The sequence below is a fragment of the Atheta coriaria genome, unplaced genomic scaffold (genome assembly GCF_025399875.1).
Source record: "Atheta coriaria isolate IRGN ID8LTWV9N9 unplaced genomic scaffold, Caltech_Dcor_3.1 hic_scaffold_10_pilon, whole genome shotgun sequence".
Lineage (NCBI taxonomy): Eukaryota > Metazoa > Arthropoda > Insecta > Coleoptera > Staphylinidae > Dalotia > Dalotia coriaria.
The window spans coordinates 551,151-562,086 of NW_027045452.1; the positions used below are offsets into that span (position 1 = coordinate 551,151).

At 35.8% G+C, this 10,936-nt stretch overlaps 4 protein-coding genes across 4 annotated transcripts; 2 read left to right on the forward strand and 2 right to left on the reverse strand.

Moving 5' to 3' along the window:
* Window positions 1–2,370: 2,370 nt before the first annotated feature.
* RpS23 (ribosomal protein S23) lies at window positions 2,371–3,780 on the reverse strand. Its single transcript, XM_065314811.1, has 4 exons — window positions 3,647–3,780; window positions 3,141–3,300; window positions 2,698–2,896; window positions 2,371–2,524 (listed from the first exon to the last, which is right to left on the reverse strand). Exons 1-4 carry the CDS (start codon window positions 3,648–3,650, stop codon window positions 2,456–2,458), a joined length of 432 nt encoding a protein of 143 aa, XP_065170883.1. The 5' UTR covers window positions 3,651–3,780; the 3' UTR covers window positions 2,371–2,455.
* Window positions 3,781–5,504: 1,724 nt separating this feature from the next.
* On the forward strand, window positions 5,505–7,070 carry exd (PBX homeobox extradenticle). Its single transcript, XM_065314809.1, has one exon. The coding sequence runs from the start codon at window positions 5,630–5,632 to the stop codon at window positions 6,710–6,712; it is 1,083 nt and encodes a 360-aa protein (XP_065170881.1). The 5' UTR covers window positions 5,505–5,629; the 3' UTR covers window positions 6,713–7,070.
* On the reverse strand, window positions 7,059–9,644 carry LOC135801354 (zinc finger CCCH-type with G patch domain-containing protein). The gene is made up of 4 exons (XM_065314808.1): window positions 9,321–9,644; window positions 8,408–9,262; window positions 8,225–8,345; window positions 7,059–8,162 (listed from the first exon to the last, which is right to left on the reverse strand). Exons 1-4 carry the CDS (start codon window positions 9,363–9,365, stop codon window positions 7,681–7,683), a joined length of 1,503 nt encoding a protein of 500 aa, XP_065170880.1. The 5' UTR covers window positions 9,366–9,644; the 3' UTR covers window positions 7,059–7,680.
* A 55-nt stretch (window positions 9,645–9,699) lies between these two features.
* LOC135801356 (protein TEX261) lies at window positions 9,700–10,913 on the forward strand. Its single transcript, XM_065314810.1, has 4 exons — window positions 9,700–9,917; window positions 9,971–10,050; window positions 10,254–10,475; window positions 10,535–10,913. The coding sequence occupies exons 1-4, from the start codon at window positions 9,848–9,850 to the stop codon at window positions 10,751–10,753; spliced, it is 591 nt and encodes a 196-aa protein (XP_065170882.1). The 5' UTR covers window positions 9,700–9,847; the 3' UTR covers window positions 10,754–10,913.
* The last annotated feature ends 23 nt before the right edge of the window (window positions 10,914–10,936 follow it).

The window sequence follows — 10,936 nt, forward strand, 5'->3', positions numbered from 1 at the left end:
GAGTGGTCAATCAGTACAATCTCAGTTTTATAAATTATTCTCTCTTGGAGCCTTCCTGTGCATAGAGGCCAAACTTTTTGTAAAATTATTTTTGTTTGGCACCTGTAGAAGTCGCGCCTCCACTATCGCACCTTAATTGCCAAATTGCCAAATTGCCAGAAATTACAGGGATTATATAGAGCACATTTTTGGCCAAAAGAGCAAATCTGTATAAAGAGAAATGTTTTGTTATAAAAAGTCAAAACGTATCAGTGTAGTGTATACATCTAATTTAAAAATGTTGAATATTTAAAAATTGCAGGTTCTAAAAGTTATGAATTTTGAATAAATATTTCAAACAAAAAGTTCTATCATGCTTTGGTTTGAGCTTAATAATTTGTAAATATTGCTATTAAAGTGAAATCAAACTGAAAGTTATTGACAGGTATTTTGTAAATTTTAAGTCAACTTACAATAATGTATTAATTTAATAACACAATTAAATTGTATCATTTGATAATAAGCAAAAAATTTACGTTTTTCAGCATCCTTAAAAGTGTACAAATAATTAACACAAATTTGGTGGAGGCGCCCGATATTTTAATTAGTAATGCATTAATTATTAAAAGCCAATTATACGTCTTCGCAGAGAGGCTTTTAAATGCCGTATTCAAATAACTGTTGACTGTTTGCTTACTCTGGATGTTTTTAAGTGCATCATGTACTACAGCAATTATTCAATTATTAATCATCTCAGGAAGTAAACGTGGTAAACAAAAACCGAGGTCACTTATGTTCAATAATAAACGCTAGATAATAAATTTAAAATTACATAGATTTTGTTGTGTTTGAATGTTATAGAAATTTTTTTCCTTTGGTTCATGCCATGACTTGAATCTGACCAAAAATCATGAAAAATTATTCACTTCACTAATACTGGCTTAATATTATTCCTGTTTTAATAAAATAAAAAACAATCAATAAGGTTTTGAAATCACTATTTCAATTTTTGTTTTGGTGTATTAATTAGTTTTTCATATATTACGAAAGTAAAGTAAATTAAAAATTCTTAAGCGCTACATAATTCATTTGTTTTAAAGACGAATCTGAATACCACTTACCGGTTTGAATAATTCCTTAAATAAACGTAAAAAATTAAAACTTTAACTTTTCATTCATCAAAAAAAAAACGTCAATTTGAATATATTTTGTTATCAGATAATTTTTTGTAGATTAACCACATTTTATAGTGAGATATTCTTCAATTATAATGTGCTTCAATAATATTGTGCTTTTTTCTTGCATTATGCTAGCGCTAAGGCAAGTGACGCATTCCACAGGTTTTACCTTGAGGTAAAAACACAACAAAAAAGGTAAAACAAAATTGAAAACATTAAGATTAATTTGATATCATTCTACCTTACCTAGCATTGAAAAAATAGTCAAAATATTATAGTGCACCTTACGTGCATACTAAAGAAATAATTAAGATATTAAAATTACGATTCGGAATACTTGATCTTCATCATTTTGTTATCAGATTGATTTCTTAGGAACATTATGGTAAAACATTTTTCATTTATAATGCTAACATTAAATAAATGTCAGGCGCTTCCGCCATATTTATTTAAATTAGTTGCAATTTTCAGCATATTCAAAAATAAGCCTGCTCATTAAAGGACACAATTACATAGTATATTTATTTTATTACGTGTGTAATTGTAATCATACAGAACAATAAATGTTGAAATAATTTAAAATTAGATGTAATCTACGAACTACCAAAGCATGATCAGAGTAACATTTATTATTACAAATCAATAATTTTATTAGACTAATCAAACATAAATTTCAAATTCAAACCTTTAATTATGAATCTAAAAAATTGAAAAAAAATGACTTTTACGCAACGAAATCTTTAATTTTTTCAAATTTGGTCGTTAGACCATAAATTTTGTATAGAATCCTTAAGTAAGAAGGATTTAATGTCATTTTCTGCATCTTGCTCTTAGGTTCCAAGATAGTCGCGGCCTAAACTTGGTGGAGGCGCCGCGTTTTCATAGATTTTGATCGGTCTTTAGTAAAATTATAGTTTTTTAGCCGAAAATATATTTTTTCAATAAAATGCGCCTGCTTACAACGAAAACGAACTGGTAATAATTGTTTCGACTTAGTTTTCGGATAAAAACGTATTTTTAATGGATATTTCCCAAAGACCTGAAAGGACATGCGACATATAGGGTCTCATGAGCTTTAATGGGACATGGAGAAACTCGAAATGGGCTGCACCCCAGCAACGTAAAGACCTACGTTACGCTGAGGAAGTAGCAGAGAAATATGTTCAAAACTACTGGTTTAACTACACTCGGGTAAAGAATCAAAAAGAAACAATTATTGGTTTAAATTCTGCATTTACAATCAAGTATACAAAACTTATTTTTCATTTTTATTGTTTAATCTTACAAAACTTAATCCCTTACGACCTCGGACGTTCCTTCTTTTCCTTGTACAAAGCTAAGAGGGAGACATTGGCTACTTTGACCACCTGCAAATAAAAAACAAACGTTTGTCATACTGAAGGTAAAAATATCAAGATTTATAAGGTAAATAAAGTTAATCAGTCTTAAATAGAAAGTAATCAAAGTCTCTCATTGGATTGGCTCTAATTATAAGTCATCATTGGGAAGTAATAGCTGCATATTCATAACATGTGCTTACCTTGAAACGAACGCCGGGAATATCACCTACGGCGTGACCCTTACGACCGAAACCAGCCACCAGGACTTCGTCGTTTTCTTCGATGTGGTTCAAGCAACCATCACGAGGTACGAACGCGGTGATCTTTTTGCCGTTCTTGATCAGTTGCACTCTCACACACTTGCGAATAGCGGAGTTGGGCTGTTTGGCTTCAACACCACTGTAAACAAATTTATAATTAAAGAAAGTCTACATTACTACATTAAAACAAAAACTTTAAAGTTTTAGAAAATTGTGCAGCACATATCAGAGCGCATAATCCATCAAAAGGACTACCCAATGGTTCAGAGCTCACATTCAATTTAGCACCTTTATATTAAAACACCTAAGATATATTTAAGATAACTTGGTGGTCCAAAGATGCACAATTGTTGACAAAATAAAATACACGTCCATAAACTCACACTTTTTCCAAAACAATTCCTTTAGCGTGGGAAGCTCCACCAAATGGATTGGCCTTCCAGCGGGTTCCCAAATGGGCTTTTTTGTAGTCGTTGTCGGCCCATCGCTGTTCTCTGCGATGATTGACGTGCTTCCTAGCGGTGCGTAAACCACGGGGTTTGCCTGGAATCGATCACTTATTACTTAAAAATATCCTCAAATACCACAACAATAAGTTATTGCACATTTTGTTTTACTATTGTCACTATATTTTATCAACTCTACAACATCGGATTGATTGGATTTATTTTGTAAGCTCCTGGTAAAATCCGCAGGTCAGTTGACAGACTGTAACTTACAGGTTAAGTTTAAAACAGCCAATTTTTTCAATCAATTTCCACTGCTATTATCACAAGCCGTGGAACACAATATGTATAAACAACTGGTGCAAAATACGTACACCTTTGTGTGAAGAAAATATTATTGTAAAGTTGACAAAACACGACTTCTCAGCGAACACTTTACTCACCCATGTTGACGGTTCAGTAACAGGACCGGAAAAGGAAGGTTTGGTACTGACAACTCTATAACCCCGCATGTCCCTAACGGTTACAAACCAAAGTAGTAGGGGAAACAATCTAGTGACATCTATGTGGCGTAAAACTACAATTTACAAGTAAAAAATAAAACCTACTAAATAAATATAAATAAAATATTAAGATATTATGAGTATAACTAGAAATACTAATAGTTATAGTTTAAATTTTACTTGACATCAGAAATAAACTTAATTTCAAATGCCAATTATATAATGTTGGCGGAACTGTCTAGTTACCATCCCTACTACTATTAATTGTATTGTACGTCTTTCTTCAAACCGTAGCAGGGTCAATACTGTGTCCTTTTTTTTATTTCTGATATGAGGGTATATGTGGGTGTTGCTTAAAGACACACCAAACACAACAGTAATCGGAAATCAAAACAAATGAAACGTCCCAATCACCTCGAAATATTTAAAATGTACTCATTCTAATTAAAAATGTAAGAATGGATTCGCAGAAGGGTTATCCCAACTTTCCGATGCCAATAAAACTCGAAAACGTGAGTATTTCTGTGGATCTTGCTTCAGTTATTGATTGCTGCTACATGTTAACCCCAACAAGTAAAATCTCTAACAATTGCTTTCACTGATGTATGTTGATCCCACAGCCAGAACCATCTGAGGAAGATGTTCATAAAATAAAGGCATCATTCTACTCAAGCATGCCACTGCTTCCATTTAGTGCATTTAATGGCATCCCCAATATGGACACAAAACCCAATATAGACCCAGAGAATCCTCACTGCAAGAGAAAATCTCATCCATTGGAGAAGTGCCCCATTTGCAAGAGATACTTCAGGAGGATACAAACCCACCTACAGAAGCATGCCGATCAGAACATGGAGTTAACTGCACTGACATGCAAATTCTGTTACAAGCAGTTCTCTAACTTAGGTAACCTACAGATCCATCTTAGAACCCACACCAACACAAAGCCATATGTTTGTGAAGTATGTGCAAAGGCATTCACTCAGTCCTGCAATCTCACTAATCACAAACGAATACACACCGGCGAACGACCATTCAAATGTCCGCATTGCGAGCGAAGTTTTACACAATCGGGAAATTTGTCAAATCATATTCGATTGCACCTGGATTTAAAACCGTTCAAGTGTCATTTTTGTGACAAAAGTTTTACTCAATCAGGCAATTTGACTTCACACCTGAAGAATAATCATCCAGGAGGGGAATGAGATTTAAATTTGACCGTTATTTATTTAAAGAATCTCTAGATATGATTGAATTTCAATTATAGTTTTAATTATCACTATGTTAGTGACTGACAGAGAGTAATTTATATTGAAGAAAATAAGCTTTACGTAAATTTTATTTCTTTCCTTCATGTTTTAAATGCAATAAAAATGTGAATTGTAGATTTGCTTCTTATTTCATCTCTTAACCTATGTGTTAATCCTTTTAGAATTAAATATTATTAAAAGAAGAGGTAATGTTTGTTTATATTTTGGTTTTGTTTGCCATAATAAATACAAAATCGAAATATTTACTTTTTTCAATTTACTTTCCGCGTGTATGTTTGGTGTATATGTAGTTGCCTACCGAAGCCAATAACATTAAACTTGACTCACCTGAAAATGTGCAAGAAGAAGCGAGCAGATGTCATAGTTGTGTTGAACAAAGAAGGTGCACTGACTGGAATCTGGAATGTAATGAACAAGTTCATCGCGCTCGCCAGCAACTTTTCTGCTGCCTGCTGCGCTCGCGTCGGCCGTCCTTGGCAGATCCATAAAACGTGGCGCATGCGCGGTGCATTGTGAGCTCGGGCAAGCGCAATCTCTGTTGGCATCGCTCCGCTCCGTTTAGCCATATCGCCACCCGTGCCGTGCGCGTCGTGCTTTGTTTACTTGTTTGTCACCTCCTTCAGTTTTGGTTCGCGGCGGCGGCTCGCGCGCTATGGACGACCCCGCCAGAATGATGGGGCATTCCGGTGGCCTCATGCCGCCACAACCGTACGGCATGGGCCAGGGTGACGCGCCCGCCGGCGGCGACTCCGAGCCGCGCAAGCAGGACATCGGCGAGATCCTCCAACAGATCATGAATATCACCGACCAGAGTCTCGACGAGGCGCAGGCGAGGAAACACACGCTCAACTGCCATCGCATGAAGCCAGCGCTCTTTTCAGTGCTGTGTGAAATTAAGGAGAAGACTGTGTTGTCGCTACGCAACACGCAGGAGGAGGAGCCCCCAGATCCGCAGCTGATGCGCCTGGACAATATGCTCATCGCTGAGGGAGTCGCTGGACCGGAGAAAGGTGGCGGTGCTGGCGCAGCAGCATCTGGATCTGCGGCCGCACAAGCGGGCCAGCCCGATAATGCCATCGAGCACTCTGACTATCGCGCCAAACTGGCGCAGATTCGCCAAATCTATCACCAAGAACTGGAGAAATACGAGCAGGCGTGCAACGAATTCACCACCCACGTGATGAACTTGCTGCGCGAGCAATCACGCACTCGTCCCATCACCCCCAAGGAAATCGAGCGCATGGTGCAGATCATTCACAAGAAGTTCAGTTCTATTCAAATGCAGCTGAAGCAATCAACATGCGAGGCGGTGATGATCTTACGCTCGAGATTCCTCGACGCACGCCGCAAACGTCGCAATTTCAGCAAACAGGCATCGGAGATTCTCAACGAGTACTTCTACTCACACCTCTCAAACCCCTATCCGAGTGAAGAGGCAAAGGAGGAGCTGGCACGCAAATGTGGCATCACCGTCTCACAGGTCTCGAATTGGTTCGGAAACAAACGCATTCGTTACAAGAAGAACATCGGCAAGGCGCAGGAGGAGGCCAACTTGTATGCAGCCAAGAAGGCAGCAGGTGCGTCGCCATACAGTGGCACACCGACGCCGATGATGTCGCCGGCGCCACCGCAAGACTCAATGGGCTATTCGATGGGCTCGGCATACGAGAGCTCCGGCTATGATGCCAGCAGCTGCGGCTACGACCCCATGCACAACCAGGAGCTGTCGCCCTGAGCGCCGCCTACTTAAACAAGGAAACTTTATACAATAAGAAATACGCATGTATACTGGCAGCACGTATACCAATACTATGTATACTAATTATTCGTTTTGTATTGTGCATTATAATCGCGGACACTGGCGCGCGTCCCGATACGAGATTGGAAACGAACGAAATACTTATTACGCCGCCAGCGCTCGCACCTAGTATATTGATAATTTATAAGTTTTATGTTGTGAACCTGAATTCTGGTTGGTATCACCGGAGGCGGAACTAGATGATAATAGCTTTGACTTAAAACAGAAATAGTTTTAAAACTGTATTGATTCTCTGTATTTTGCAATAGAGAAATAAATCGACTTGACTTAATTATTTATTGGATTGTGTTAGTGTACTCCTTATTATATAGATACATACAAATGGATCTAAGACTCTTGAAGTGAAACAATAGTCGTGATTGTCCAAAAAACTTTGTTTACGTTTACATTTTCACTATTTTCATTATGACCACAGGACTAATTTTAGATATAAATGGAATTAAAACACCTGCAACCCTCAATGCAAGTGTTCATCAAACCCAATGCCTTGAATTTACAATTGTTTTATAAACTATCATTTAAATCCCCTGTGAGTGTTACAAATGTTTTCATTTCACTTGTATATAATAATTATCCTGTTGTTAAAATTACTCATTCCAAAGACTAATTTTAATTTGACTGCGACAGTAATGGTTACTCTTAACCTAAGAAAAGAGCCACCGCCATGATACAAATTTGACATTATCAACAAGTTCGTTCATTTGATGCATAGTATGCAAAATTAAAACCAAACAAGTTTTAACAAGTATTAAGTAGTCATATACTTAAATACAAGTGTAGATAAATCTTTAAAATTAAATACCGTTTCTATCATCACATTTTTGGTAGAATTGTGCAGATTAACCCTACAAACGTATGCAACCCAAATAATTAAACATGGTAAATTAAAATTTCGTCAATTGCCTCGTAGTATTTCTCAACGATTGTTCATTCTTAATATTTAAAGCCTTATTCTCAAATAATTTTAACTCCTCCTGCTTCGCTTTATATTTATCCTGAAGTTGTTTGTGCAGTAGGCCTTGAGCAGCCGATTGTCGTTGCATAGCTTGTCGAATTTTTACCAACTCAAGATGAATTTCTTTAAGTCTCTGTTCAATTTTAAAGGACTCCACGTCCAAATTTCGACTAGTCTCAGCTTTTATTTCTTTCCGGTGCTGTGACTTTGCTAACTGAATGGTATCTTTCTCTGATGACTTGGTCGCCAGCGTGTCATTGAGGAAATTAAATACGTCCACTTTATTCTTCTCGCGTTCGTAATTCTTTTGGTTTTTAGCTTCTTGACGGCGCGCTTGTCGTTTTAATTTACGTTCAACATTAAAAAGGTTTTTATCGCCTCCGGACTTCTCACGTAGTTCCATGCAATGATCTAGGTTTAAAATAAATAATTTTTTAAATTTTAATAAAAAGGATTTAAAATATTTTATTTACCTAAAGACTTTCCTGCAGGAAGTGCAACGGCTGTCACTGGATCAATTCTACCTTCGCCTCTTCTTCCTAAACCAGTTCCAATTATGTATCCCATTTTTTCCATTAATTTTGAGCCAATTCCCTAAAAACGTACATAATGCATGAATACATATTGTTTTAATTAAAATAAATGCATATGCATACCTTGGTATATTTTTCCCAACTTCCAAGTTTATCATCACTTGGTTTAATTAACAAACTAATATTAATAAAATCATCTCTGGTTTCTTCATCCATTGCATCCCCTTCACCACTTCCACTATCACTGCTATCATCATCACCATCTCCTTTTTCATCATCATTGATTGGCATTAAATCAACAAAATCCACTTCAACCTCTTTTCTACTTTTCTCTAATTTAACAATGCACATCTCTTTTTCTTTCAATATTCTTCTCACCATTGCTTTATGCCATAATTTATCATCTTGTTTCACTAAGACAATGGAACCCACCGATAAACCAGCAAAATCAGGTTCCACATACTCTTGCAGATCTTCAAAATTGACAATCTCACCATGAGAAAACCTACATTTCTCTTCAGAAAATCTACATTCAGTCTCAAAGTAATAAGGACAAGGCAACATCTCCTTGTGAGTTGGATTAATAAACAATATTTTTACTCTTATTTTATCATCATCATCCTGTTGAGGTAATACTGTTGTAATTAAAGCATTGTGATGAATAGTTGAGCCCCAACTGTGACAGTGTGGAGCTTTACATTTTGTTCCTTCTAGTGAAGTCAAATCTTTTTTAACATGTACATCCTGAGTGGATGTGCTGCCTTTGTAGGCTCCTTCCTTTTCCATTTCAGCCATAAACATTGCATATTCATCATTGATTTTAGCTTCATTATCATTGCTATCACTGTTATCATCAGAGTTATCATTTGTGGAATTTGTGAGTGCAATTAATTGCTGTAGGTCATTCTTTAGTGATATTAAATTGTTTCGGTCATCGGTGTTTTCTGTGACACTTAATGCTTCATTTACTTTTCTTAACTAAAAGTTAATAAAACTTTGTATATTTGAGGTTACAACTTTTAAATTTAACTAATACCTGTTCATTGTACTCCTTTAATGTAGCAACGGCATCGTCGTCCATTGTTTAATACTGAAGCAAATTATAATTAAATTTAAAATGTTCTTACTACATTAAACTTAGAGAAAGAACATTATCAAGGCATATCATAGAGCGAAAACAAATATGAGCAGTGAGTGCTTAGTTGCCTAGGTACTATACTTTCTCATTTACATGTTTTCAGAAAATATATAAATAATACGAAGTATTGATAAATATGATATTAATGATTACAATACTCTATTATATCAAATCTATCAAACAAGAATAATCCATGTACCAATCTATTAATTAATCAATATTTTATTTTTTGTTAGTATTTGTGCAATGTGAGTTGTCTAACTTGGTCCCTACCCAATTTGCGGGTTGTAAGTTGTGATTTGTCTAGTTAGTGATAACCAAAATGACATCAACATTTTAAATTACCCAGCAGCCGAAATAATGCCATCCCGGGAACCGCACTGATCAAATATTGCAATAATAGCGACCAGATTAATCTAGTAGCTATGATATTCTTAACGCTTCTAACGTGGCTGGCAATATTTTGCCAGATATGCTTCATAACAATATCACTTGGTGAGTAACAGGTTATAAAATTACATAAATAATATAGAAATGTTTTGTTTCAGCTGCTGGCTTATACTATTTGGCAGAACTTGTTGAAGAATATTCAGTTTACAGTAAGAAAATTATCACATGGATAGCCATGGTAAGCAACTTTCTTGTTTCTGCTTGTCAATTATGATTTAAAAATAGTGTGGTATTATAATAATGATTGTTTATGTATGTATTTGTTATCAAGCAAGCTAATAAGAGTATAATTTAGTTGAGAGTAATTTGAAAATACTTGAGCAGTATTAGATTTATAGCATATTGCTAACAGGAATAAACCAAAGCATATTTTGATTTTAGGGAACATTGGGTACTTACCTCCTTTTATGGTTGTTTGAAGGATTTGGCAATACATTATGTTTTTGTGGCATGTTAAGTCAACTCAACCACCTAGCAATACTTCAAAGTTACCCATACGTGACATTCACGTCGCCGACTTTTCTATTAGGCATATTATTTATTATAGCAAACCATTATATAGCATTTCAGTTCTTTGCAGAGGTGTACTTTTCATTTTCTGAAGTAAGTCTTTAATTTAACAATAAGTACATGTAGCAGAAAGCTTCAAAACTATTTTTTAGGTAATGGCTTATTTTACCATGTGTCTGTGGATTGTACCGTTCGCACTATTTGTTTCCCTCTCTGCCAATGAATACGTATTACCAACGACAACAGAAACTAGAGATGGAGATGTTGTCACTAATTACTTCTCAAAGAAGGGAAAGAAGTACGGGTTGCTAACGCTCTTTGACTACGCGAAGACATCCATTTTGCCGACGCAACGTAAAAAAGGTTTTTAGTCAGCAAATTTTAAATTACTGTAATAATCAGGTAGCTACATACTTATCACAATCTTTGTACTTTAATTTTAATTAAGTATATGTCGATTTTTGTTTTTGATACCAAACCAATGATCTGTGTATGTGCGAGAATAAAGATGGACTGTGTTATGAAAATAAACCGACGCCATCTTGGTTAGGTTA

Bases quoted from the DNA above. Each gene is read 5' to 3' on its own strand.
- RpS23 (XM_065314811.1), bottom strand. The intron at 2,897-3,140 runs GTGAGTTTATGG...ATTTGTTTACAG, and splicing joins GGAATTGTTTTGGAAAAAGT to TGGTGTTGAAGCCAAACAGC. The intron at 2,525-2,697 runs GTAAGCACATGT...TTTTATTTGCAG, and splicing joins TTCCCGGCGTTCGTTTCAAG to GTGGTCAAAGTAGCCAATGT.
- exd (XM_065314809.1), top strand. From the start codon at position 5,630: ATGGACGACCCCGCCAGAATGATGGGGCATTCCGGTGGCCTCATGCCG.
- LOC135801354 (XM_065314808.1), bottom strand. From the start codon at position 9,365: ATGGACGACGATGCCGTTGCTACATTAAAGGAGTACAATGAACAG. The intron at 9,263-9,320 runs GTATTAGTTAAA...ATTAACTTTTAG, and splicing joins TAAAGGAGTACAATGAACAG to TTAAGAAAAGTAAATGAAGC. The intron at 8,346-8,407 runs GTATGCATATGC...GTACGTTTTTAG, and splicing joins GTTGGGAAAAATATACCAAG to GGAATTGGCTCAAAATTAAT.
- LOC135801356 (XM_065314810.1), top strand. From the start codon at position 9,848: ATGATATTCTTAACGCTTCTAACGTGGCTGGCAATATTTTGCCAGATA. The intron at 9,918-9,970 runs GTGAGTAACAGG...GTTTTGTTTCAG, and splicing joins CTTCATAACAATATCACTTG to CTGCTGGCTTATACTATTTG. The intron at 10,051-10,253 runs GTAAGCAACTTT...TTTTGATTTTAG, and splicing joins TTATCACATGGATAGCCATG to GGAACATTGGGTACTTACCT.